The sequence below is a fragment of the Vulpes lagopus genome, chromosome 11 (assembly GCF_018345385.1).
Source record: "Vulpes lagopus strain Blue_001 chromosome 11, ASM1834538v1, whole genome shotgun sequence".
Classification (NCBI taxonomy): domain Eukaryota; kingdom Metazoa; phylum Chordata; class Mammalia; order Carnivora; family Canidae; genus Vulpes; species Vulpes lagopus.
The window spans coordinates 47,603,417-47,631,043 of record NC_054834.1 but is presented as its reverse complement, the minus strand read 5'-3'; the positions used below and the strand labels follow the sequence as shown (position 1 = coordinate 47,631,043).

The following is a 27,627-nucleotide window of genomic DNA, read 5'->3' as shown; positions in this document are numbered from 1 at the left end:
ATCTTAATAATTTTTAAGTGTACAGTTCACACACTGTACACAGTGTTAAGAGCATTCACATTGTCGTGCAGAATTGGATTTTTGCATCACTTTCAGCATTCAGTCTGTTGTAACACCACACATCATGAAGTCTCTGGAAAACTCCACTGTACACTTATTAGCGAATGAGAGTGAAGAGGTCAATGATATTGTCATATTATTAGCAAAACAGTTTTGACCTTACCTATCCTCATATCCTCTGGAAGGATTTGGGGAATACTCCTAGGGGTTCCTTGGACCACACTTTGGGAACTAGGGTTCTAGAACAACACCAGAGACTTTAGTGATGATCACTGAGTACCAGCGTACTGAGTACCAGGTACCAGAGTACCACCTCTCTGGCCTCTGAAATTAATTTGGGGTGGGAATGGGGTGACACCGTATACATCATTTAATGTGATTCCAAGCTGGATCTGCTTTCTTTCTTTTTTTTTTTTTTTTTTTTTTGATCTGCTTTCTGAGCTAAGTAGTGGGGGTGGGAGAAAGCTGAGGCTAGATCTACCCCAGTAGGAATGGAAGGAAAGTAGGTCTAATGAGATGCTGACCCAAGGGGCTTGGGCACAGGGCACAAGTGGACCAAGCTGACTCTAGTGAGAGAGAGAGAGTGAGATGTAACTGCCTCATCTTGAGGTTCTGAGAGGCATCTAGAAAGTAAACTGGGAGCACCTGGGTGGCTCAGTGGGTTGGTTATCTGACTCTTGATTTTGGCTCAGGCTGTGATGTCAAGGTTGTGGAATTGAGCCCTATGTCGGGTCTGCACATAGTAGGGAATCTGCTGGAGAATCTCTCGCTTCCACTCCCTCTGCCCCTCCTCCCTGCTCACACTCTCTCTAAAATAAATAAATAGGGAAGCCTAGAAGGCTTAACAGTTGAGCGTCTGCCTTTGGCTCAGGGGGTGATCTGGGATCCAGGATGGAGTCCCACATCGGGCTCCCTGCCTGGAGCCTGCTTTTCCCTCTGCCTGTGTCTCTGCCTCTCTCTGTCTCTCATGAATAAATAAGTAAAATCTTTAAAAATAAATAAATAAAACAAATAGGGCTTTTAAATAAATAAGTAAATAAATAATAAAGAAGATAAACCCCTCCAGGCAGGGAGAAAAGAATGGATGAGCCTGATGGTAGCTATGGCTCCTTGGGAACGGGGTTGATGAGTCTGCTGCTTGCTGCCCCACCCTACCCCCCAACCAGGGAGGGAGGTGACCAACTTTATCCCCTGTCTCTACCTGCTGTGTGTCTGCACCTTCTGACCCGCCCTGTTCTTTCCCGTGACAGCTAGTTGGGGTGGGAGTGAGTCTAACAGTGGCCGCAGCTTTCTCACATTGAGGCTGGGTGACTTCAAGTGAGAGCCTGCCTCAGGACCTGGGTGCCTGGAGCCCCGGCTCAGCAGGGCTTATCCCCTCTACTGATGAATCTGGTGACCAAAGAGTGAGGATCCCAAACAGCCAGTGACCTATCCCTTGTCCACAGTAGCGGTGCCATCACCACCAAGTCCAGTGGGACTTGAGCATCTTACAAATTTTCTGTAACCAGACACACATCCTAGCATCCCCACTTTGTGCTGTTCATGGTCACCCGTGGGTGTTAGTTTATAGCTTCAACTTTGTTATACAGGAATTCCTTGAGGGAGGGGACCATTCCTTTATTGCTTCTGTATTTTCCATGACACCTAGAACAATAGTAAGTTCTCAATCTGTGTTGATGGGTTTATGAGGGGATGGGTTTTCACTGATTTAACTACCCAATTCCCCTTTATAAGGGGCTGGGGCCAGCAAAGCAGGTGGAGACCCTTTTTTATTAAACATTTATTGAGCACCTCCTCTCACTCCTTCGGTTTTGTTTGATGAGGTGTCGCTTATAGGGCTACAGGGCGGACGGATGAGCTGTTTCATTCAGCCTCTGCAGCAACATGACTGTGGGGAACTAACTAGCAAAGTGACTGTCCGCAGAGTTTCAGTGTGCTCTGTCTCAAGGAAGGATGCGCTAAGTGGCAAGATTGTCTCTGTGGCACCAAAGACGGGTGCGGGGTTCTCTCCAGAGTTACGCTGGGAAGGGCGTCCTGCACAGGACTGTCAGGCAGTCCCTGAAGGCCATTCGGTCAGCATTCCCGGCCCACCTCCCGTGGTCTCTGAGTTACCTTCCTGAGCTTTGGCCTCCCCTGATGTGAAAAGGCCAACAGGTGAACGTGCTCATCAGCAAACAGCAAGCATCTGGTTGGTTTAACGGCAGTTACCTTTTTCAAATTTTTTTTTAATTTTTTTTTTTAATTCTTATTTATTTATGATAGTCACAGAGAGAGAGAGAGAGAGAGGCAGAGACACAGGTAGAGGGAGAAGCAGGCTCCATGCACCGGGAGCCTGATGTGGGATTCGATCCCGGGTCTCCAGGATCGCGCCCTGGGCCAAAGGCAGGCGCCAAACCGCTGCGCCACCCAGGGATCCCTACCTTTTTCATTATAAGTCAATGAACTGGCATTCTTGTTCTGTGTGTTCACCTCCTGGGGCTTTGTGAGGCTTCCCCTGAGCCCCCGCAGCCTGTTGAAAGCAAGATTTCCACCGCAAAGGTGACCCGGACCCTGAATGGTTGAAAAGGTCTCAAAAGAAACTCGACCAGCACCTGGGCGGTGGGTGGGCCAGCCAGCTCCCCTGAGGCACCACCTGGCCCCTCTCATGGCTTTTCCATTCACAGGGAACTGGGCTCTGGGCTGGGAGGCAGAGCGAGCAGTGTCCCTTACCAGAGGGAAGATCCATGCCAGTGGCTGGCCTGCTTCCAAAATGAAGCTGCTACCAACCATCCACCCACCTGCTCGGTGGACACAGCAGTAATCACAGCTGGGGATGGGGAAGCCTGAGAGACACTGCTGGCCAAGCTAGGAGGGTGATTCAGAGTCTGGCTGGGGAGCTGTGAGAGGTCACTGCACCCTCTCCCGCAAGCTTCCAGGTGAGGAATGTGGCCAGTCCTGCTGCAGAAACTGAGTCCAGAGGCCTCACAGTGAGAGCCCCCACTGGTGCAGCCAGGAAATCGCTCTGGTCAAGAGGAGACAGCAGTGATGTGTCAGGGAGGGGGTGGGTGCCTCAACCCAAAAAGGCAGGGCTGACCACTTCCATCCGGAAATGGGGCTTTGGCCTCCAGGGCTGGGAAAATCCTGGCCGGCAGTGTCTGTTTATCAGGGTCGCTGAGTCAGACTGGAACCTATCTCTTAAAAGGCTCCCCTCTTTCTTGAATTCCACTGGTCAAAGCCGGCCTCCCAACCCCACGCCTTCCTTTTCTTTGGGGAATTCTTCTGGAGGGAGGAGGACAGAGGGGAGAGACCGGCCCTTTCCTGGAGGCTGAAAGCTGAAATCAGAGCTTTTGCCCTTTTATGGACTTGAAGCCCCCTCCCCCGCCCTTGGATGACTCATTTCCCCCAGCTTGACCTAAATGCCCCCAACAGGGGGAAGCAGTGACAATGCAAGGTGGATTAGCTCAGGGAGAGGACTGGAGGCTGGAGAGACCTGGGAAGAGATAACTGAAAAGGATGGGGGTTTCCAGGGAGGGGAGAATTTTACAGCCAGAAGGAGGCAGAATGACACAGAAAGGTTTGTATTCCATAAAGAAGCTGCATGCCCAGCGTTGTGAAATCCTTCTAAAGGGGTACCTGCGTGCCTCAGTGGTTGAGCATCTGCCTTTGGCTCAGGTTGTGATCCAAGGTCCTGGGATCGAGTCCCAGGCTCCAATCACACCAATAAGTCATAGCTTAAAGGTCCTCACCTGGAGTAAGTTCTCAACCTTTGGTGTGATTGGAGGCATGTGTCAGGCTTGTTAAAATGGATTCTCTGGCCCTCAGGGGGTAGTGCTCAAGCTCCCCCATCCCCCCACCTCGTGATCTGAAGCAGGAAATTCCAAAACACAGGAAGAGGGCTGGCAGTTGGGGAGCAGATTCTTTCTCCTGGCCTTGATGGCACAAGGTGACTTCCATCCCCTTTCCCAATGTCAGAGGCAGAGCCCAAGAGCAACATTTCCAACGTTCTCATAAAACTCATGAAAGCTGTACAGTCCCAAGGTATCAGAGCTGGAGGGTCTTGAGAAGTCTTAGGTGCAGCCCTCTCATTGTGCAGGTGGGGAAACCGAGTCTCAAGAAGGTTCTATTATATGAAGGACCATTTCCCTCCAACCTTCACCCCCATCCCTGAGAGAAAGCCCTTGGTCCTCTTTGGGAGAAGAAAGCCGATCCCAACCAGACTTTAACCCCCCAGCTCAGCACCATCCACTTCCCCCACTTTCAAGCTTGTCAGCTATGGAAACACCCGTCTTCCGATTCAATAAAATCCTAGCATCTTTACAACACAGGGACTCCACAAATTGTCTCATTTGCACCCAAAGCTGAAATTTCTTCTAGGAACAACTCCTAAATTTCTCACTCTCTTTTCTTTAAAGATTTTATTTATTTATTCATGAGAGACACAGAGAGAGAGGCAGAGACACAGGCAGAGGGAGAAGCAGGCTTCATGCAGGGAGCCTGATGTGGGACTCGAACCCAGGTCTCCAGGATCAGGCCCTGAGAGGAAGGTGGTGCTAAACCACCAACCCACCCGGACTGACCCAACTCCTAAATCTCTCTCACCTGACTCACAACTCTTCCCCAAATTCCAGACTCCTTATATCTCTTATCTGCATTGAGGCCCAAGTGCTCCCTGGCTTCCCCCACAGCTCTCCACTTGTAACCGTTCTCTGTCTCAGCTAATGGATATGTCATCCTTTCAGTCCTTTAGGCCAAAAATCAATATGTTGAACCTGACCCCATCCCCAGCTATTCTCAACAGGGAGCTAGAGGAACTTTAAAAAAAAAATGTCAGAGGGCCACCCGGATGGCTCGTTGGTTAAGCATCTGCCTTTGCCTCGGGTCATGTTCATGGGGTTCTGGGATGGAGCCCTGCACAGAGCCCCACACAGGGTTCCCTGCTCAGCTCTCTCTGTGTGTGTCTATGAATAAATAAATAAAATCTTTAAAAAAATAAAATAATAAAATAAAAATAAATGTCAGATCATGCCACTTCCTTTGCTCAGAACCTACCATCTCACTGAGGATAAAAGCCATAGTTGGACTCATGGCTCACAAGGCCCTCTGTGATCTATGCCCTCACTCCTCCTTACCTGTCTCTGCCACTCTCTCCTTTTTTTTTTTTAAGATCTTATTTATTTATTCAGAGAGAATGAGAGGCAGAGACACAGGGAGAGGGGGAAGCAGGCTCCATGCAGGGAGCCCAATGTGGGACTTGATCCCGGATCTCCAGGATCACACCCCAGGCTGCAGGCGGCACCAAACCGCTGCGCCACCAGGGCTGCCCTCTGCCACTCTCTCCTTTGCCCACTGTGCTCCAGTTTCACTGGCAGTTCTAGAATTTACCTGATCTGTTCTCACTTGAAGGTGTTTGTACTGGCTGTTCCCTACAACTGGAACACTGTCCCCCCAGATACCCATATGGTTAGCTCCTTCCCATTCTCAGGTCTTTGAACGACGACTACCTTGTCAGTGAAGCTTTCTCTGATCATTTAAAATTTGATTTCCTGTTCCCTCCATCCCTGTACTCCGTGTCTATTCTCCTAATACATAGAACTTGTGAACATATTGTATGATTGACTTATCATACCTATTGCCTTGTCTTTCTCCACTAGAATGGAAGTCCCTTAAGAGTAGAGATTTTTTTTTTAAAGATTTTATTTGTTTATTTGCGAGAAAGAGTGAGAGAGCATTAGAGAGAGAGAGAGAGAGAGCGCGAGAGAGCAAGTAGGAGCAGGGGGCAGAGGCAGAGGGAGGGGGGAAGCCGACACCCTGCTGAGCAGGAGGCCCAGTGTGGGGGCTCCATTCCAGGACACTGGGATCACGACCTGAGCCAAGGGCAGATGCTTAACCAACTGAGTCACCCAGGCACCCCCAAGAGTAGAGATTTTTGTCACTTTTGTTCCAGACATATCTCCCAGAGTCTGAAACTGTGCACGCTACAGGCACTCTGTAAGCAGATACTTCTTGAAGGAATGAATGAACGTATTCTGCAGGTGATTGCCTGATCTAACTGAATCCTGTGCCTCAGTAGGCCCTGCGCATTGGTCTTGGTCCTGCTTTCTGAGCTACGCCTACAAGTGAATTCACATTTCCAGAGGACCACCACTGTCGTCTATTATGTGGTTTCCCATAATGCCTAGAAATGCCCTCTTTTGCCTAAAAATGTCCAGGTTTCTCAGCTAATCTTTTGTCCTGGGTCCACCCTGGTTGCCATTTCCCCTACATGTGAGCCCCCAGGAGGGTTCAAGCCAGTCCCGCTGGATGGATGGGCCGAAGGAGAAGCCAAGGGGTTGTCCTGATGCTGGGGACAGGCCACTGTGCCAAGGAGGTTCCCCTCCCTCCACACAGAGAATTCCCAGTACTCCCCAGCAAGGGGATTTCTACTCCCGGACAGGACAGCCTGGATGGACTTGCCCCAGGAAAGGGCGAAGAATGGAATGGGATTCTGACGGAGATGGTTCCTGTCTTGGTTTCAGAAGGCCCTTCCTGTCCCCACCCAAGGTCCCCCCTCCCCCCCAGGCTCCGTCCCTCCCCCTGCCCCCCTCCCCTCCAGTCTGTCGTCCGGGTTATTCACATTCCGGAAGCGCTGATGTGGCACTAAATATTCCTAGGGTTCCAGCCTTCTGCCCCGGGGGCCCAGCATCATCTCTCTGAGCCTGCTTTCTGGAATGTTTCTGGTATGAAGCTCCCTGGCAGGTGAGGAGTAGGGCCCTGCTGCATGGAATCTGCAGTCCCGAGTCTGGGTCTCTTTGGAGCTGGGCTAACAGACATTCTCTTCCCACCTAGTTCTTCCCCCGCAAGCTTCCCCCATACCCCACCCCTACTCCTGCCTACTGCTCCCTCCCCAGGCTTAGAAGATGCTAAGTGAACAGGCCCCACGAAGAACAAAGACCTCAGGACCAGACACCTCTGTTCCCTCTCCTTCCCAGAAATTCCAAGCACCCCGCCCCCTTCCCAGATCTGCTGATAGGACAAGGCTGCAGGGGCTGCGGGGGCTGTGGCCTCTCCCGCCCGTACATTGCCAGTTTCCCTCCACTGTGGCCTCCCCCTCTCTCCTCCATCCTGTCCCCCCCAACTTCAGCTTCTCCCCACTCCCACCCATTCTTTTTCTGGTTCCTTTTGGGGCTTGTGGAGACCAGGGGAAGGCATTTCAGGCCCAGGGAATTGCTAGATTCCTTGCACCTGGGAAAAAGCCTGGTGCACAATAGATGCTCAGTAAGTATTCGCAGTTCCAGTCACAGATATTCTTTCTCCGAACTCCGTTGAGTTTCAATGAGGGCCCCCACCCCTGCTAAGATTTGGCCTTTCAAAGACTGGCTTTGGGTTCTGGTTTTTCCACTTGCTAGCCAGGCAAGTTGCTTGGCTATGTTTTTGAGTCTCCATCTCTTCTGTAACAGGAGAATGATAAAATGGTACCAAATTAATGACACTCTCATGAGCGTTAAGCAACACATATAAAGTGCTTGATGCAGAAGTACTTAATAAACCCCGCTATTATCTTACAATGCAATGCTCTTCTGTTATCCAAACTCCCTTTCAACATTACCTGAACTGACAACAATTTCTCTTTTTAATTTTATGTATTTTTATGCATGCCAGCTTACCAGCCAGTCTGAAACCTCCTTGAGGCTAAGATCTTTTTTTTTTTTTTTTAAGTAGGCTCCATGCCCAGCACAGAACCCAAGGCCCCGGTCGAACTCATGACGGTGAGATCAAGACCTGAGCCAAGATCAAGAGTCTAACGCTCAACCAACTGAGCCACCCAGGCACCCCTTGAGGCTCAGATCTTAAGTGTGGCCTGGGAACAGAGCAACTCGCTTAGTCTTCCACAGAGCTTAGCACACAATAGGGCTTGACTCTAGAGTTGAATGGCTAAGTGCGCACAGCCAGCTCTCTGGTGGAATTCTATGCTTTTTAAGGATAAAGACCCTCCCTATTTTTCTGGACCTCTGAAATACCCCAGTTGCAGCCTATGCAACTTCTTGTTTGCTCTCACTTCTTTCGCATAGTCTGAGACTGCACCTGACGCCTAGATGCAGGGAGGAGCGAAGGACCAGATGCTCTACCCCGGCAGGCATGGACCGCCGGCAGGAGGGCAGGTGTGCCGAGGAGCTGGCCGGGACTAGGGCTGAGCTGCGGGAGGGCGGTGCACTGGTGCCAGCTGCGGGGAGGGCGTGGGGGAGGGAGCCAGCTCTGAGCCGGAGCCAGCCGGCTGCCGGCCTGCACTTTGTCCTCATCCTCCCTTTCATCCTGGCCTTCGGAGCCTGGGAGTTTCTCAATGAAGCTGGCGTTTGGGGAATGCTCCGCAGGGGGCTGAGACGGCTGGTTTATGGGGCGGGAGGGTGGGGGGGAGGCATTCCAAACATTTTTTACTTCCTGGAGGAGGCGGGTGGTGAGGGCCCAAAGGGGTAGCAGCTGCCCAGCAATGGGAGAAAGGGGATTTCTTTGGCGGGAGAGAAGAAAGGCAGGGGGGCTGTCTTCAAGCTGCAGGGGACAGAGATGGCTGGGGGGAGGGGTGGGAGATGAGGGAGGGCAGGGGCTGGGCCGTATAATACACTAAACCCAGCTCTGCTTTTGTGCTAAAGGCTGAAGAGCAAACTGGGAAACTCCATGGGGCTCTCCCACCTGTGTGCTTAACGGGCCAGAACTGCCCCTGGCTCTAGCACGGGAGCCTTTGGGAGCCAAGAGCTGGGTTTATTGTTGTAGTTGTGTTTTGTTTTTAAGGAGCAGGTGCTCCAAGTCCCACTTGTGACAGCTCAGGGGGAGTGTGGGTTAAGAGAAGGCTCAAAACCCTGACCCCACCTGCCCGAGCAGAACAGAGGCCAATTTCCAGTCACAGTTCTGGTTTTAATGGAGCGGTTCTTTTTGGAACCGCAAAGGACAAGGGACCATCAGATAGACAGAGTCAGGGCACCGAGCCAGGGAGCCAGAGACACGCCCTCTTGACTGCAGTGGGACATGTGGATTGATACCCACTCCCCCTTTCCCTGATCGGTAGGGAATCATTGCAAAAGATCTCCTTGTTCACAAAATGTAGACGTCACAGTGGATATTCCAGAACATAGTATTCACATTATTGAAAACAGCTAGATTCACTTTTTTAAAGACAGAGAGCTGAACACATAAAAAATAAATAACGGCATTCCAGGGTCCTAAAAGCCCGGGCAGTAGAACTACCCATTCTCAGTAGCAGGAGCAGCTTGGAGGCCAGAGAAGTTTAGCATCTTCGAGGTCCAAGGTGAGCTCCAGGGGAATCTGGGCCAGGTGAGATGAAGTTCATTAGCAGCAGCCTGAGCCTTTTCAAGTCTTTTAGATTCCTAGCAGCGAGTCCAGGAGGCTTGGGCCAGGTTTGAAGGATGGGAAAGGGGAGAGAACCTTTGAGGAGACAACAGTAAGAGAACACAACCTTTGAGATAAAGAAGGAAGGGTATCCGGGAGGAAACCACTCCCAGGACACCCCAGGCACACTGGGGGTGCTGCATTCCAGTTCTAATGGTAGGTGGGGATGGGACCTGTACATGAAGATCTTCCATCCTCGCCTTGGCAGGAAGTCACCATGCACAAAACTTACTGCAAGAAAGGAGACTGGCACAGAGAGGACGCTCTTTCCTGACCTCTGTGGCCCTTGTGTGAACAAGGAAGGGGGTAATCTGAACAGGCCCCAGGCCTTCCCCTCCACTCTCTCTCTGTTAGCTTCCCCTTTACTATCTTCTCTGTTTCACAGGGTAGAAGACCTGGAACCTTCCATGTGCTTTATTTGTCCACTGCCCATCCAGCCCTCTCTAGGGTTCAACTGCAAACCACCTCAGTCTTCTTGGCCAGAAGGCTGGTCTCCCACTGGGAGGTGGGGCTGGTGGCAGTTTCCCCTCAGGGTGCAGCCAGCTGCATTTTAGAACCTGCCTGGGGTGGGGCAGTGCCCCCTCCCCCCTCAGCTGAGCTTTGAGCTGACCCCCAGGGCTTGGCGGTAGGCCTCCGTCACCTCCTGGCAGTCTGTCAGGGAAAAGCAGCTATCCCCCAGGGACTCCCTCCACCAGCGCCTCAGGCCCCTGCTTCCAGGGCCCTCTGCCGGGGGCTCCTCAAGCCCCATAAGGTTGTCCACGGACACACAGCCCCGCAGCACAGGCTCAGGGAGCCGTTGGGGCAAGTCCAGCTGGTCGAAGGACTCAGAAGACAGGATGCTGTCCTCACTCATAGCTCCTGAGGGGTGGCTGGCCCGGGCCAGCGGGTGAGGGGAGGCGAGTTCATCCAGGGAGCCGAAGGTGGAGGGGGTCGGGAGCTCCAGGGCTGTGCAGGAGAACTTGCCATTGTGTTTGAGGATGCCTTTGCGATGGAGGGGCAGCCCCGAGACTTGGGGGGGCTTCTGCTCCTCGGAGTCCGCACTCATGAACACATCTCCTGCGTCTAGGAGCTCCCCAGACTCACTGGGTTCAGGAGAGGAGTAGTAGCCAGATTCCCGCTGCCGAGGCTTCTTGAGGATGCCCTTCTTGGGGAGCAGGGGGGCAGCCTGTCCTGGGTCCATGGGGCCTGGGCCAGGCTCAGGGTCTCCCCTTGCCCCTTCCACAGTTGGTGCCTTCTTCTTGAGGATGCTCTTTGGCAGCTTGAGGTTGCCCCTGCCAGGGCGAATGGAGGGGTCGTCAGCTGGGTCCCCCTGGAGAGACTGGGCCATGTCATTCTCTTTGCGGGACTTCTTCAGTGAATGCTGGCGCTCCAGGCCGGGGGTGGTGCTCGCTCCGGGCGTGTGCTGCTTAAAGAAGCTGCAGACCTTGGCCCCGTTCTCCAGGAGAGGCCGGGAGGACCGCCGGAGCCAGTCGGCCACGGAGGCCCGGCCGGAGTCGCTGCCAGGGGGCCCTCCTTCGAGCGGAGCCTCGTGCTCCCCCACACGGGTGGCATAGCCCCAGTTTACCCACCAGTGGCTGGCCACATCCTCCAGGGTGGCCCGGCGGGTGGGGTTCACCATTAATAGCCACCGAATCAGGCCACAGGCATCTGGAAGAGAAAGACGGGGGTGCTTCAGATTGGTAGCCTGGAGAACAGGCACCCTGCAGGCCCTCTCACCAGTTCACCCTGAGCTGGGCTAGGGCTGTACACTCCTGTGTCAGACACGTCCAGTCCCTTCTGGGTTCTGCACGGGCCACAGCCAGGCTGGCTCCCCACGGCCTCCAGCTTTCTGGGATTGACTGCCTGTTTCTTCTCCATCCCTCAGCCCCTTGGGACAGGGCCCCTTCCTTAGTCTTGCTGCAAGTTAGTGTATTCTTCTCTTTACTGAAATGTAACCCTGAGGGCAGGCACTGTGCTCTAGAGTAGCCAAGGTTCTCACACCCTTCTTCCTGCCTTCTCCACCCAATCTGAAAGGAGGAAGAGACTTCCAAGGATGAGCCCTAAAGCACTAGGGAATGAGGTTACTGCAGCAAAGATCCAAGGTAAACCATCAGAAACACTTCCCAAGTATGAAGCAGCATGCCCATACCCAAACCGGAGGGAAGGGATCCCACTTCCCCTCTCGGAGGTCACGGATCCTGGAGACAGGGGGCATAGCAGGAGGGGGTAGCGCTCTTCCCATCCCTGCCCCTGGTTGGTTCCCATCTCAGGAATGAGGGAAGGACACACGGGGGGGAGAGAGTGGGGAGGACAAAGCACCCACACTGCTCACTCACCAGAGGGTTTAGGTGGCTCCCGGTAGGACCCATTGCTGATCTGTCTCACGAGTGTCTTATGGTCCTGCCCGTCAAAGGGCATGGTGCCATGCACCAGGATGTACAGAAGGACCCCCAAGGACCAGCTGTCCACCTAGCAAGGGAGGGAGAGAGAAGGATGGTCAGCACGGATTCCTGAATGCCACAGGCTGGAGGGGCTTCCAACAACACCAGAGAAGAAAGAGGTATACGCTGGTGAACTCAGGAGCCATCTGAGGACCACCTCCCTCTAGGACCCAGGAGCAAAGAGGCCGAACTATAAAAGAGACTGAAGTCCATGAGGAGAGGTGTTGTTCATTGCCCTGGAGGAGGGGCAGCCACAAACAGAGCAGCTCTGAGGTCATCCCTTCCTTAGGGCATCCCTTCCTTAGGATGACTTAACTTGCTAGGACCTGGCAAGTCACTACTTTTGTGTGAAGGGTGGTAGCTGAGTTTTGTGCTCTGGAAAAGGCAATAACTGGAAAACTAGCCCACCTCTCTGAGAAAATCTAGAACCATAGCCGGTGGTGGAGGCAGACTGTGGGTGGAGAGCAGACACGCACCTCTGGGCCTGTGTAGGGCTTCCCATTGACAATCTCCGGCGAGGCGTACAGGGGGCTCCCGCAGAACGTCTGCAGGAACTTGCCCTGGTGGTAGAGGTTGGAGAGGCCGAAGTCTGCGATCTGTAGAATTGGGTCAAACACAGGCAGGGGTTATGCCGAGGCCTGGATTGTTCTGCAGCTCTCAGCAAACCCCCCTCCAGATCCAAGGGGAACCCAGGCCCTCACAGGAGGAAAGAGTGTCATGACCCCCACCCCCCGTGGCACTGACAACACAGCTCAGGCCCTGCAAGAGTGAGCCTTTCAGAGGTTGGGTCAGTGAGGACTGCCCAGGTGTGTGCAGGCTCCAGGGTCCTCATTGTTCCCCAGGCCCCTCTGCTCATGCTGGGCCCCTCTCCAGGGATGCATTCTCCTGCCTATAAGCATCCTCCTGACCCGGCAAGCCCACATCCCATGAGACCTCCTTTTCCCACAAAGTCCTCCAGTTTCCAAAGGCCGGCTATAGGCTCTGCTCATCAGTTCTCCCTCCTCATATTACCATATCAGTAAGTCCTCGTGCTCACCTCCTTCTGCTCCCACCCCTGCTGCAGCTCTTAGCACAGGTGTGACCCAGGGATTGGACTCAGTAGACACTTAGTGACTGAAGGAAGGGTCTAGCAGACATAAGGAGAGAATTGATCTCTCATGCCAACACTATGGCCCTCAGAAACAAGCCAGTCCCATTACTGATGATTGTGCAAGGTTTGGCCTGCCTTTCCTAGCAAAGGGCTCATCTCTGCCCATAGCTGGGCAGAAATCTGGGGTCACCCCAGTATAGCTAAGAAGCAATAGTGAAGTCAGAACAAAGATCAGGGCTGTGGTTAGAGCCCAGAAGAAGGAAACTTCTTTCAGGACCCCCTGACCCATCTGATACTAAGGGCTTGAGAGGCCCTAAGCCTATCTTCTCACTCCCCAGAGAGACCCTTTCCCCTAATTATCCTCAGATGGAAGCAAAGGCCAATGCCCTACTGCTCCCTGCCTCTTCACCCCCAGCAGAGGGTCATGTGTGTCCAGGGTGGAGAAGGGATGTTTATGAAACCCTGGGCTCCTTCGTTTATGGTTTTATGGCCTCTTATCAAGCAGTTACCATTTGAAGCTCATAAAGAGACAGATTATTGTTTCAGATGGGAAAGTTCGTGCCTGTCTGGTTATGTGAGTTTCCTGGCTCTGGCTCCCCTACCCTCCCCCTGCTTAGCATCAAAGAAAGCCCCACCTGCTCTGGGAATTGGCCAGGTAAAGGGAATTAACTCAGTGCTGGCGTGCTTCAGAGCATGAGTTCAAGGGCCACTCAAGGGAAGGGACTGTGTGCTGGGTTCAGGAAGATTCTGAGGAGTGTCCGAGTATAGGGTCAGAGCCTTCCCGGCACCTGCAGGGGCCAGCCCTGGTCGTTTCTCCTGCTTCCAGCCCTGAGATCTGAGTTTATCCCAACAGCATACATCTCGTAGACCTAAGCTTCACTGCTTAGGCATGGGAATTCTGCTGTGGGAGGCAGAAAGCTGGTGCTGGGGTGCTTGGTCTATGGGGAAAAGTGCCAAGGAACTACCAAATGGTGGCAGATTAATGTGCACCTATGTGCATGTGGGCAGGTGGGGAGAACTCAGGCCATGGCCCTCTCTCCCTGCCAGTCCCAAGGTTGTGTGCAGGAGCTGACCCTAGATCTGGATTCCTGTCAACCTGTGATGTCAAGAGCAATGGCTGGGGAATCAGCACACCTTGGTTATAGCCTAGACTCAACCACTCCCTTGCCATTGGACCTTGGGTAAGCCACTTCTTATCTTGAGGTCGCAGTTTTTCATCCATAAAAACAAGGTCTGGAAAGGATGATGGCTCAGTTCCCTATTGGTACCAACATTTAAGTCTGAGCCTTTGCTCAACCCTTTTGGAATCTCCTAAGCACTTAAAGATAAGCACTTGGCTAGGAAACAGGGCAGAAAGGCTGTGGTGGGGTAGGGGGTTGTGGGAAATAAGAAGCGAGGCTCACCTTAATATTTCCATTGGCATCTAAGAGGATGTTCTCTAGCTTGAGATCTCGGTGGACAATCCCATTCTGAAAGAGGGAACAAGGAAAGGGCATCAGGGGGAGGTCACCAAGAGGGACAGGAGGACATGAAGGCCTAGTCTGGAAAGTGAGATGAACACAAAAGGGGCCAAGTTGGGGGAACATGGGAACGCTGGGAATACCCATTTCATCAGAACAGAGTGCGACAGATCATGGGGCCTTCCACCCCTAGGAGCCACAGCCAGAGACACCAACACCCACAAGGCCCAGAGTCCAGATTGAGTTTTGCCTCTGCTTGGTCTCCCTAGGGGATCCTGGACAGGTCACGGAATCTCTCTGGTGCTAGGAGTCCCAGAGCCCGTGGGACCACCCCTCAGAACAGGGCTGGGCAGGAGGGCACTCACCTGGTGGCAGTAGCGCACAGCAGAGACGATCTGTCGGAAGAAATGGCGGGCGTCCTGCTCACTGAGCCGCTGCCGCTCGCTGATGTAGTCATACAGGTCACCCCGGCTGGCGTACTCCATGACGATCACAATCTTGCTGCTATTCTCAAACACTGGGGCAGAACCAGGTGGGAATGTCAGGCCCTTCCAGAGTACACTGCTCCCCTCCGGGGGTCACACACTCCTCCTTGGCCCCAAATCAGACAGGACCTTGCTGCAGGGACATCTGCTAATGGGATGGGTCAGTTGGCAAGTAATGTCAGGGAAAGGGCTTGTGAGGCTCCCATCATCTTCCAGAAGCCATGAGGTAAGGCCAAGGGAACTGGCTTATCCTCCCTCTCTTTGAAAAGTTCAGGCTTTTGAGGATTCTATCTCTCTATCTATTTCAGAGAGAGAGTGAGTGAGCACATGTACACAGGAACAGGGAGAGGAGCGAAGGAGGAGGAACAAGCAGACTCCATGCTGAGTGAAGAGCCTGACACGGGACTCGATCTTGTGACCCTGAGATCATGACCTGAGCCGAAATCAAGAATCAGATGCTTAACTGGTGAGCCACCAGGTGCCACAGCCTTTTGAGAATTCTTAAAACCAGCCTGCAAATTCCCAGGAAGACAGGGACATCAGTGGATGGGCAAAAATGACAATTCAGGTTCTCTGGTTCGGAATCTGGTACTTTTATGCCTTGTGACTGTGGGCAAATCTCTTCCGGATACATCAGAGTGGAATATAATGGGCACTGACCCAGCAGGGCTGGGTAAGAAATAGATAAAAGTCAGTGATAGCTCTGGGGCTGGCTAAGCAAGCTGGTATAGAGGCTGACACACCAGCAAGTTCTCATAAGTGGAGCCCACTGGTATATTTATGATCAGCATCCTCGGTGTACAGATTTGGAAATAGTGTCCATAATAATGTTTGCCTGAAGGATCAGTAGAGGGATAAAGGTAGATGAATGTGGTTTGTAAACTATACAGTACCATGGAAAGCTGAGATAGAGATCTACTACCCTCAGCATCTTTGGCTTCCTGGCAATGAGCCCATCCCAGCTCATGTGCCATTCAGGCTTTGTCCTGGCTCTAGCCGCCTGGAAAGCTAGGGAAGGACTAGTTCATCAAACTGGCCCTCTGGCTTTGTGTGTGTGTCAGGACACGTACATCCATGACATTGCATCTTTGTGTCAAAGGAGTCCTAGGAGTTGGGCTTGCTCAGCCAGCCCCAGAGCTATTGCTATCTAGCCTGGGAGAAGGAGCTGAGAGAGGAGGCTTCTCCCCGGAGGAATCCCAGGTGCCAGGCTATTGGATACATGGCCAGGAGGACAGTGCTCTTTTCTCTCCCACACAAGCAGTGCCTTGACACATGGTGGCCCAGTCTCCTTGGGGGGTACCCAGGTGAGATCCTTTATTTTTATTTTTATTTTTTTTTAAATTTTTATTTATTTATGATAGTCACAGAGAGAGAGAGAGAGAGAGAGAGAGAGACAGAAACACAGGCAGAGGGAGAAGCAGGCTCCATGCACCGGGAGCCCGATGTGGGATTCGATCCCGGGTCTCCAGGATCGCGCCCTGAGCCAAAGGCAGGCGCCAAACCGCTGCACCACCCAGGGATTCCCCCCAGGTGAGATCCTATACCTGTGGCCCTCCAGATGTCTGTAGGGCACATGTCACCTTTGTGCCATGACACTGGAGGTCAGCTGGCCAGAGTACACTCTGGAGAGCTGTTGTGTTCCTAAAACTGGAGTCCCCCCCCCACCCCCGGCCCCCCAATCCGTATCTCCTGATGACTGGCAGGCTAGGGATGGATGGGGAGGTGGTGCTGCCGGTCACATAGGAACTGTGACACCCCTACAACTGTGGAATCTGAGGTGCAGGAGAATCCACAGCCTAAGCTTCAAGACTCAGTTCCCAGACGTAGCTGGAGGTATGGGTGTGGGGGAGAATTCACACAGTCTCTCTATCTGCCCAATCACCAAGCTCAACCTGGCTTAGCCAATCCTCTGTCATCACCCACTCTTCCCTGGGGGAAACCCAGAGATACAATTAGCCTTCTCAGCCACCTGCCTGGGCTTCTTACGGGATAGGCTCAGGCCACGGGGCCACATCACTGGCTCTGCCCTTAGTCTTCCTGTGGACAGAACCCAAGAAAGACTTCTCTTTTCCTTCCCACCAGGAATATTCAGACAGAGGGCAGAGCCACAGGCCTCCTTCCCTCCCTCTTGCTGCTACTGCTACCCCTGTTTCCCATCTAACTGGTATTATGTAAAGGCTGAGAGCAGACAGATGTGTGTGGGAGAGTGCTCCCCCACTTCCCCTTGTCACCCTCTCTTGCTCACTTTGTTGTCTGGGTCACAGGGAACAGGGCAGATGGGGGTGGGAAGCCAGCACCGATGTCAGAGCAACAAGAGCCTAAGAAAGGTAAGGAAAGGTAGGAGCCAGCCCCATGGCAGGAATGATTCAGTGTACAGATCAGACTGTAGGAGGCCTGGCTCTTGGGACCTATGAAGATCATCCATGCACCTGAGACAGGTGCAGGTCTCTATGTGCCAACCTCCCCCAGAATGCTGAGGATCTCACTGCGGTGGGGAGGGTAGTGTTCAATTATAGAAAACCTAACAATGACAACAAGAAAGCCTACCGTCCGTTCGGTTTCTCCCATGAGCTGGATACTCCATGACATTTAATTTGATCTTTGCAACTGCCCTATGACGGAGGTGAGATTGTGCCATTTTGCAAATGAGGAACTGAGGCCTACCCGGAGCCTAGTTAAATTAGTTGCCCAAAGTCTTATAGCTAAGTTTCAAATCCTTTTGTCTAACTCTAAAGCCTGTATCCTTTTCACTTGTATTCTGACTGCTCCTACACTCTCTCTCTCTCTCTCTCTTTCTCTGCTTCGAATGCCCTGCCTCTATACCTTCATGGATGGCAATGATGTGGGGATGGTTGAGTGACGACATGATCTCTATCTCTCGCCGGATGTGCATCAGGTCTTGCTCATCTTTGATTTTGTCTTTCCGGATTGACTTTATGGCCACCTGGGAACAGAGAATGCAGGAGATGAGGAGAGAAAGGTCTAGCAGGTGAAGGCATCCTTAAGGATACTCTGGGAGTTTGGAGCCCAGCCACCTGCGGCTGCTACAAAGTCCACAGTGTGCACCCAGAGAAACCAGTCTGTCCCTCCCCAGGGTAGGTGACCAAGAGGATGGAGAGCACCATCTCTAGAGAAGATGCTCACTCAGGTCAGGCACAGTCCACACAGCAGGAAGGACTATGGGCCACTGACCTTACTCAGAGTACACAGATGAACCAGGAAGGTACAACCTGCATTTGTGAGGCCAATGCTTTATGACTTACAAAGCAAACTTGCCATTCTACAGCAAGAGGACAAGGGTCGGCCTGGTTTGCTCAGCATGGGATCCCTGATGCCACCCATAGTGCCTGGCACGCAGTGGGCACCGAATAAGCACTGCTGCAACAGTAAACACATCGGCCTCCCAACCACCCTGACAGGTAGGCCCAGAAAGTTTCCCCATCCTCACTGAGAAGTGAGAAAACCAGTACCCTCTGAGGTTTGATGACCTGCTCAAAGTTGTCATGGTCCAACCAGCACTAACGTGAATGAACTTTGCAAGCATCACGCTGAGGGAAATAAGCCAGACACACAAGTATGGATGTGTGGTTCTCCTTATAGGAGGTACCCCAGATAGGCACAGGACAGAAAGTAGAACAGCGACTCCCAGGGTGGAGGGTGGTGGACATGGGGGTGGCAGGGTACGGAGCCATTGTCTAGGTGTGCTGAGCTTCTGTGCAGGCTGATGAAAAGATTTTGGAAATCACCACATTGTGAATGTACCTAATACGTCACTGTTCGTCACTGAACTGTATGTTTAAAATGGTTAGGGATGCCTGAGTAGCTCAGTGGTAGAGCATCTGCCTTAGGCTCAGGGTGTGGTCCTGGGGTTCTGGGATTGAGTCCCCGCAGGGATCCTGCTTCTCCCTCTGCCTATGTCTCTGCCTCTCTCTGTGTGTCTCTCATGAATGAATAAATAAAATCTTTAAAAATAAAATAAAATAGTTAAAGTGATGAATTATATATTGTATATATTTTTACCATACAACAAAATTATGAAACAAAAACCAACACCAGTCTTTCAGTCTAGGTAAGGAATGTCCCTCTCCTAGCAACAAACAAACAACCAGACAGAGTCCTTGGGGCTTTCAAAGCCTTCAAAGCCTGGTTGGCTGCAAAGGTGAAAACACGATATAAGAATCTAGCCTAGGGGGAGGGGAAGGTAGGTGGGGGGGGCAGGGGGGGCGGGGGGAAGTGCAGTGGGTTCAGGAAGGGTGGGGTGAGGCAACAGGAAATGAAAAACTTGTCAAGATGTCACCACCAGTAAACAGAACTCTCAGACCCCAGGAGCCCCAGTGCTTTCTCGGCCCCATCCCACTCAGGAGAAATTAGAGAGGGACATGGGCCTTTCGGGCATGTGCAGAATACACAGCCTGGGGGAGTTGGGGGACCTGGGTCCTCCTCCTCTGGACTCTGTCACTGTCCCCAGGAGCAAGTCCCACCCCCTCCTGGAGCCTCGATTGTCTTTTCTGTGCAAAAACAGGCTTAAGGAAGAGATGTGAGGTACTTTCCTGCTCCGATGCCCTGGATGAGCCATACAAGTGAGGGGATGGGGGGCTCTGAGGAGTGGGCGGGGTGGGCAGGGTGCTGCAGGGCCAGCCAGTCCCTGACCAGTCCTGTCCAAGGACACGAATGGTAGATTCAAGATTTCCTCTTCAGGGGAGGTGGATACATGGTAAAAGAATCTGAAGGCCCAGACTGAGATCAACTCTTCACACAGTTTCCCAGGAGGGTTTGCCTCTCCTCAAGGTTCAAAGAGGGGGGACCACAGCTCCAGGGGAGGGGCCTCTAATCCACCCTTTCACAGGGCTCTGGAGGCAGACAATGGCTTCCGGCTCACAGGGACCGCGCCACGCAGGCCTGCGCTCCCCACCGGACAAGAATGCGGAACAGCCTTAATCCCATAAGGGGAGCTGCTCACAATGGCTGGGCCCGGTCACCCCGGCAACGGGCGGTGATGGCGTGCCCTCCGCCCCGCTCCGCCCCTGGAGCTGCATCCTTGAAAGAGGGGAGGCCCGGCTCCTGTGCCCTCCTGGAGCAGGGCAGGGGGGACAAAGGCAGCAGGAGGGACCTGTCACCATGGAGCCTCCTCCCCAAGATGCTGGAGAGGCCCACACTGCAGCTGCAGGGGACAGGATGGGGAGAGGCCTGCACCTCAGGGGATTTCTTCATGACCCGCCTGCCCTTCTGCTCCAAACCACCCTGATGAGCTAAACAGAAAAATCCCTGGCTTAGAATCTGAGGACCAGGGGGGGCGTTGGGGGTGGGGGGCAGTCTGGGGCTGGGGGAGTGGAGGGGGATGGGGAGGAAAGGGCTTGAATCCTTCTCCAGCTACAAGGATTCTACTTGCAGCATCAATCTTGCAATCTTGCGTACTCCTGTCTCCACACCCCTTTCTCTCCTCGAAGGGGAGATTTTATGGAGTCGTACTTTTCTAAAATCCTTTGTTTTAAAAATCAGACAATAGATAAAGTCCTATGAGCTCTTCAGATAAAAGGCCACAAGCATTGTGTTAATAGTAAAAAAAATAAATAAATAAAAAAGATCATATATAAATCATAGACCCAGAAGATGATGGAACAGAAATAGTGAGAGCTTAAGATGCACATATATGCAAAAACTAGGCATATTACCACTGCGTACACACAAACCTATACAACGAGGAGATGAAGCATCACAGGCTTAGGGGAGAGTCTAACAAAGTCCAAAAGAAATAAGGTTCCGAAAAAGGAGCTCTGAGCAATGCTAGGAGTCCCTAGGTGGGTAGAGAGTACATTAAGTTGAACCCCGAGATTCATTTCTTTCAACTCTAGAAGCCTAGGATTCCATGTCAGGATTGTTAATCCTCAGTGAACGATTCCCTCTTCCTGAAAGCTCACATTCTGGCCTCAGGGGGCTAGGTCAAGGACCCTCCCCAAACCCAACATCCTCCCTACCTCAAGTTATCCACATTAGGTCCTAGGAAATAACAGTTGGCTGGCACTTCCTATGAAGGAAACAAGTTATGTCATTAGGCCTCCACTAGTCTCTAAGCAGGTGACCTACAAGAAGAACTATGTGTCACTGCCCTGGTGGGGCTGGGCCACTGTACCCCAGCCTATTCCTGCCCTTAGCCATCTACTGGCCAGTGTGTCAAAGTAAAGAAAATGCAGAAAGAGCTCAGGCCTAGAAGCAGCTCAGCATACAGAAAGCATTCAAGAACTGCTTACTGGTGAACACAATCACGAAAAAGTAATTGGCTAAGTCATCGGGCTGATCCCCTGACTGATGGGATGAGTGCCCAGATAAGATTTTCTGCCCTTCTTCTCAGGTATGGGTGGAGAGCCAACCTCAGTTACAAGGACTAATTTGAGGGAAACTTTGTTCTCATCTGCAAGTTAGTTGGGCAACCATTCTCTAGAATTAAACTATGTTAACTAGAGCCAAGGTGAAGGGTAACAATTATCGAATGGATCACCAGAGGTAGGAAGGCCACATGTCTAGAAACAATCTTGGTATAATTATTAATAGAGCCCCCTTTAGGGGCGCCTGGGTGGCTCAGTCAGTTAAGCATCTGACTCTAGATTTTGGCTCAGATCATGATCTCAGGGGTCATGAGATCAAGCCCCTTGATAGGCTTCCTGCTCAACAGAGAGTCTGCTTGAGATTCTCTCTCCCTCTGCCCCTCCCCCTACTTGTGCTATCTCTAAAATAAATAAAATATTTTTAAAAAAGATTTTATCCATTTATTCATGAGACACTGCATACCAAGAGAGGCAGAGACATAAGCAGAGGGAGAAGCAGGCTCCCTGCAGGGAGCCTGATGCAGAACTTGATCCCAGGACCCCAGGACCATGACCTGAGCCAAAGGCAGATGCTCAAACATTGAGCCACCCAGGCGCCAAAAAAATAAAATCTTAAAAAAAAAAAAAAAATAAAGCTCATCCCAATTAAAAAAATAGAGCCCCTTTTATATTTCCAAAGTAACCAGGTTTAAGTAATATGTTATATTACTACTTCTCGGTGGGAACAGGACACACAGGCGCAACAATTTTGTGAGAATGTAAATGTGAATGCTGGATCAGTGGCATGGGTGTCAAGAGCCAGGTATTTGCTTCTTATTTGTCCCTATGGAACCATGCAACTCATGACCAGCCACTTAAATGATCTGGATAACTGCTGTGGCTAGTTTTAATGCCCTCATCTGAAAAGTAAAAGGGCATTAATTCTTCAAATATCTGCTGAACACCTACTATGTGCCTGGTGTTGGAGATTTAGACAAAGAATGGATAGTCCGGCACCAAGGTCCTCTGTTGGCTAAGAAGACTGGCAATTAAATCTGCCATAGTCTAGTGCGATGAACAGGACAGCGGAGGTGCCTGCCTGCCCAGGCACTCCAGGAGTGCTGATGAGAGCGCTCTTTGCCTGTGGGAGCAGGGAAAACCATCTCTGGGAGAAAACTTCAGTTTAGATCTTGAAGGATGAGTAGGGCTTGCCAAGCCAAAGGGGGTAAGCTGGGAGGAGCACAAAGGGCATTATAAGCAGAGAGAAAGGTTTGTGCAAAGGTCAGAAAGAAAGGAACCATTCACGAATTTATACACCAGGTCCCTAAGCTCCCTTCCAAACTCTAGCATTTTCTACTGAGCTTCTTCAGAAGTGGGTCACTGGCTACTATGCCAGGAATGTGCTGGCCAAAGATCGTTGTAGTGGGCTTGTTTGGAGGTGCTGTGCTACGTCTATGTTAACCTGCTTGGGTAAAAGTCCTATAGATGCTGGCTCATTTTGCAAAGACAGCAGGACTAATTCCCCATCCCATTTTGCAAATGGAAAATACTGAAGAACTCCAGAAAGGTACACCGACCTCTAAGGCTCCCTGACACACCAAGGCAGAACCAAGATGGAAGGGTGTTGCCTGCAGAAGCTGCCATCTCAGAAGACAAAAGTTCTTGCAGATGCCTTGCCCTGCCTCCAACTCCCTGCCTCCCACCTCTGCCCAGGGGAATGCCTCACCCTCTGCTTTGGGCCAGGCTGTGCAGTACCACCAGCCACCCTGTCCCACTTAGCGATACACAAATGCATCGGGGAGATGAGTGTTGGGGCTCAATTGCCTAAACGCTGCCTCCCTGCAGGAACTCAGATCAGGAATAATCCCGACTCAGGAGAGGACAGCAGAGGGTCTTAAAAAAAAGAAGATCTAGAGGTACTGGTTTCAGGTCCCAGGAGACAGGGTGCCAGCTGGGCATCTCTGGTCATAGCTATCACCAGGAGTTGGAGCCAAGATCCTTGACTCCTCTCTGGCCTTTCACGGAGCAGCTGCCATCTGGGAGGCGGGGCAAGGAGCCGGAGGATGACCCATTTAGATAATGGAGAGATTCGGCTGGCCTAGGCTATCCTGGGCCAAGTGGGGATGGGGGATGGGTCTGTGGGCGGTGCACCATCCCACCAGGCCCACCAGAGACCCAGGCAGGGAGCAGGAATGGGCGCTGGGAAGGAGGGGAAGCCTGAGCTGCTTCCCTTAAACCTCATGCTGTGCCCGCCCCCTCCTAGCCCTGCTCCTGCCCACTCGCCAGGTTGCCGGGCAAAGAGTTTCCTGGCCCAGCCCTCTTGTGTGGTTTGGCAGCAGCCCAAGGACAAGAGTCGCCTGCAGCCGGAGACTCCCTCCCTGCTGCTGAGCAGGCAGGTGTAGTCGGGGCTGAGAGGGCAGCGTAAGCAGAAGAGGCCTTTGGTGGCTGGCCAGGTGGAGTCCTTCTCTGGAGCAGGAGCCAGAGTAGAGACTAGGACTTTGAAAAAAGCAAAGACCAAAATGGTTTGGTTTAGGGAAGCTCAGCACAACCCATTCTCTTCCTCAGGGCAGCACAGACCCAGAATGGGGTACCCCAGGAGAGGGTAGGGCCTAGAGCCAAAACCAGCCTTGCTGGGGTAATAACACCACAATAACTCCTGTACTGAGTACTTTACCTATACGATCTTATGTGATCCTCCGAGAACCCTACAAGGTAAGAATTATTATAATGCCCACTCTCGGGTCCAATTCCTTCACCAAAATAGGAGGAAACAGAGATACACAGAGGTCACAAAACTGGTAAGCAATAGTCTGAACTGGAACCCTGACTGTCTGACTCTGGGCTACACGGCCTTCCTGACGAGGTAAAAACCAGGAATGTAGGTAGTGTAGTTCACCCAACCAGGATCCCTCAACATAGTCAGCATGTGTGGGGGTGGGAGTTGGTTCCCAGTGACTCTTCCCACCCTCAGCACTGCCTGGAGCTTTGGGAAAGGCAGCCTGTGCTAGTTGTTGGAATGACAAAGCACACAGAGGCAAGCCTGGGCTCAGCTCATGGCCAACTCCCAGTCCAAGACTCAGTATTGGTCATCCACAGCCTGGGGTGGTCAAGTCAGGAGCCTACATGGCAGGCATGCCACTAACCAGCCACAGGACAAGTCCTATCCTCTCTCTGAGCCTCAGTTTTCCCATCTGTCAGTGAAGGGATCAGACCATCTTGGTCATGTTCAAATGTTTCCACATCCCATGCAGCAGTCCGACATATAGAAGACACAGAAGCAGATCACTATCCACTTGGACTCCCCTAATGCTGCTCACGGCACCACTTGGAGAGAAGATAGCCATACAGATTGTCCCAAAGGCTTTGGTGGACTCTACCATCCCAGGGACCCCAGCAGGTGTTTTTCTTTTGAGAGGAGAGGTTGTCTGGGGAGCTGGGAAAGTCACAAGAGGAAGTGTCATTTGGATCCCAGGAATGTACTCGGAGAGACCAGAAGATCCAGAGCAAATATTTGTTTTTCCTTTGATGCCCTCCTGGAGTAGCCATTAGTCTGCCCACGTGCCCCTCCCTTCGGACAGTCCCATCTGGCTCCTGCTAATCTCATGTAGGCAGGTTGGGAAGCAGAAATGTACTAGAGAGGTAGAGAGGATATTGGGATGGGAGTCCCCCAAAGGGGGCTTTCATCTGCATCTAGCCCCTACCAACAACCTCAGTTCCTTTGGAGGGATGTCATGGGCCATCCTCACACCCCTCTCCCTTACAGAGGATCCTGGGGTACCCGGTCAGCCTCTCTTAAGGGAGGACAGTGAAGAGGCAGGAGTGGGGGTGGGGTAAGGAAGAGGAGTCCTCTCCAGAACCGAGAAACCATGAGCCCAGCAGGCAGCTACTCTCCAAGGAGGAAAAAGACACTGAGAAAGTTCTCAGCAGAGGTACAGGGTAGTCTGTGGATCAGGGTGGTTTGGGGCAAGCCCCATGCCTACTGACCTTGGCTCCCTGCACACAGCGAGAGGCAGGAGGCCAGGGAGTACCTTCTGAATTCTCTCTGTTCTGATGTAATAAGAGCTGGAATCCCTGCCTACAGCCACTGAGGTTTGAAAACTGAAAGCTACTTTATCTCACTCCAGAATCAATGAGATCTTTCTCTCTCTTACACACACACACACACACACACACACAAACACACAGTGACCCAGGTCAAGAGTCTGATGGGATCTCAGCTTCAATCTCAGTTTCCCAGTTTCTGGACCACCCCAGCCCCGCAACCCAGTATGTCCTCCAAGAGACACATGCTATTTTGCAGCTAAGCCCTAACAAAGCCAGAGCCCAGTGGTCTCAAGCCTGGAGGCTCACTGGGCCCTCACACTTTATAGAAAGAGAAAGAAAGGAAAGCCAGGAAGTACATGATTGCCCCATGGCCGTAACCTGGCAGCAGACAGCTGGGGACAGTGCCAGGCCTTAGCAGGAAAAACATACTCGGCCCTGTTGATGAGCCATAATCCAGTCCCTTTCTCCAGCATCCACACTCCTTCACCAATGAAATGATCTCTTGAATTTCAAACCAGTTACTGACTGCAAAAGTGAACAATCAGGGGAGGCGACCGCTCCCACAGCGGTAAACCATGGACACACACACAAATATACACAAGCACGTCTCCTAAACAGCACTTGACTGAATTTGGCAAAACAGTCCCTAGAGCATCTGCCCTAAAAAGCTTATTAAAATGCAGGTTATCTGGCGCCATCCTAGACCTGTAGAATAAAATCCTCTGGATGTGGAGCCGGAGAACATGTATTTCAAAAGAAGCTCCCTAGGTGATTCCTATGGACATGAACTGCAAATCTGTTAACTAACTTTTGGCAGACTTGCTACCTTTTCAGGGTTTGCCTTTCCAGATATAAATAGGGGTTCTCACTGCAGCTTCTACGTATCAGGATCAATTTAAATTCACACTTATAGGGCAGCCCAGTCGGCTCAGTGGTTTAGCGCCTGCCTTTGGCTCAGGGCGTGATCCTGGAGACCCGGGATCGAGTCTCACATCGGGCTCCCTGCGTGGAGCCTGCTTCACCCTCTGCTTGTGTCTCTCATGAATAAATAAAAAAAATGTTTTAAAAAAATTCACATTTATATCTTATTCAATCCTCATAGCAGCTTGGGAGGGGGGCTGTAGGTTGTTTTTTTTTTTTTTTTTTTTTTTTTCAGTTCTGCAGAAAGGGAAACTGAGTATAGAGATAAAATAAATTGCTCAAGGTCTCACAGATTCCTACCACTACCACTATCATTACTACCATCTCCCGCCCCCCCCCCCCACATTAACTAGACATGTTTCTGAAAAGGTCCCAAACCCAAAGGTATCTTGGGACACGGTAGACTTTGCACTAGATCCTGGTTTCACGTTTCCTAGAATAAAAACCGCATCCTAATGAAACTTGGAGCCAATTTTAGAGCTGGAAAGGACCTAAGTGTCAAGCCCATCTCCATCCCCCGCGGCCGTGCAGATACTCAGAGCAGGCTGGACTGCCAGGTTATGAGACCGGAATTGAGGAACTGGACCTCGCACGTCCATCCAAGCACACACCCATTTACTAAACGCATCCTAAGATCAGGCACCTTCTACTTTCTCTTCCCGTTCCACTCTTTGGGACGGCAGGCTCCGAGCAAAATTCAACTCGAGTCTCCTCTTCTGTGGGGAGTCCTGTCATCTCCAGACAGGCCACTACGCGTCCTCTCGGCCCCCGGCCCCAAGCGTGCGCCTCCCGCCCCCCGAGCCGGGCAGTCATCGCGTGCCGGCTAGTGCTGGGGCTCGGGGCGCTGCAGGTCCCGCCGCCGGCCCCATCACCCGGGGTGGGCCGCGGCTGACTGCTGGCACCAGCCCCCCGGGGGGCCCTGGCCCCGGCCCAGCTGCATCCCCCACGGCCCGAGCCGCGCTTACCAAGCGCCCCGAGCTCTCCCGCGCCTTCTTCACCTTCCCGTAGGTGCCCTTGCCCAGGGTCTCGAGGAACTCGTAGCGGTGGCGCAGGTTGTGCTTGTGGTGGTGCCGCTTGACCGCCTGCTTCTTCATCTGGGGCTTGGGCGACTTGATGAGCCCGTCGACCAGGGGCCGGGCAAGCCCGGCGGCCAGCGCGGAGGCGGCCGAGGGAGCGGGGCCGGGGCGCCGGGGGCAGGCCAGCGGCTCCATGGCGCGCGGAGGGGGAGCGGCCGCGCGGGAGAGCTGGCGCTCGGGCACGGGGCAGAGCCGCCGCCCGGGAGTTATGAACGCCCCGAGCCGGGCTGGCCACGCCCCCGCGCGCCCATTGGCCGGCTCGCCGCCGAGCCCCGACTCCTCCCCTCGCCCGCCCCGAGAAGCTGTCGCGGGCCGCGACCCCGGGCCCCAGGGGAACAAGACTCCCGCGTAGGAGACACCAGTGGAGGCTGCTTGGCTGCTTGGCTACTGCTGAGGTCCGGAACCTTTGAGG

General features: G+C 52.5%; 1 protein-coding gene across 1 annotated transcript; it reads right to left on the bottom strand.

The window, feature by feature from the left end:
• Nucleotides 1-8,904: 8,904 nt before the first annotated feature.
• Nucleotides 8,905-27,392, bottom strand: NUAK2 (NUAK family kinase 2). The gene is made up of 7 exons (XM_041723205.1): nucleotides 27,105-27,392; nucleotides 17,696-17,816; nucleotides 14,753-14,904; nucleotides 14,331-14,396; nucleotides 12,314-12,433; nucleotides 11,733-11,865; nucleotides 8,905-11,064 (listed from the first exon to the last, which is right to left on the bottom strand). The coding sequence occupies exons 1-7, from the start codon at nucleotides 27,348-27,350 to the stop codon at nucleotides 10,007-10,009; spliced, it is 1,896 nt and encodes a 631-aa protein (XP_041579139.1). The 5' UTR covers nucleotides 27,351-27,392; the 3' UTR covers nucleotides 8,905-10,006.
• Between the last annotated feature and the right edge of the window lie 235 nt (nucleotides 27,393-27,627).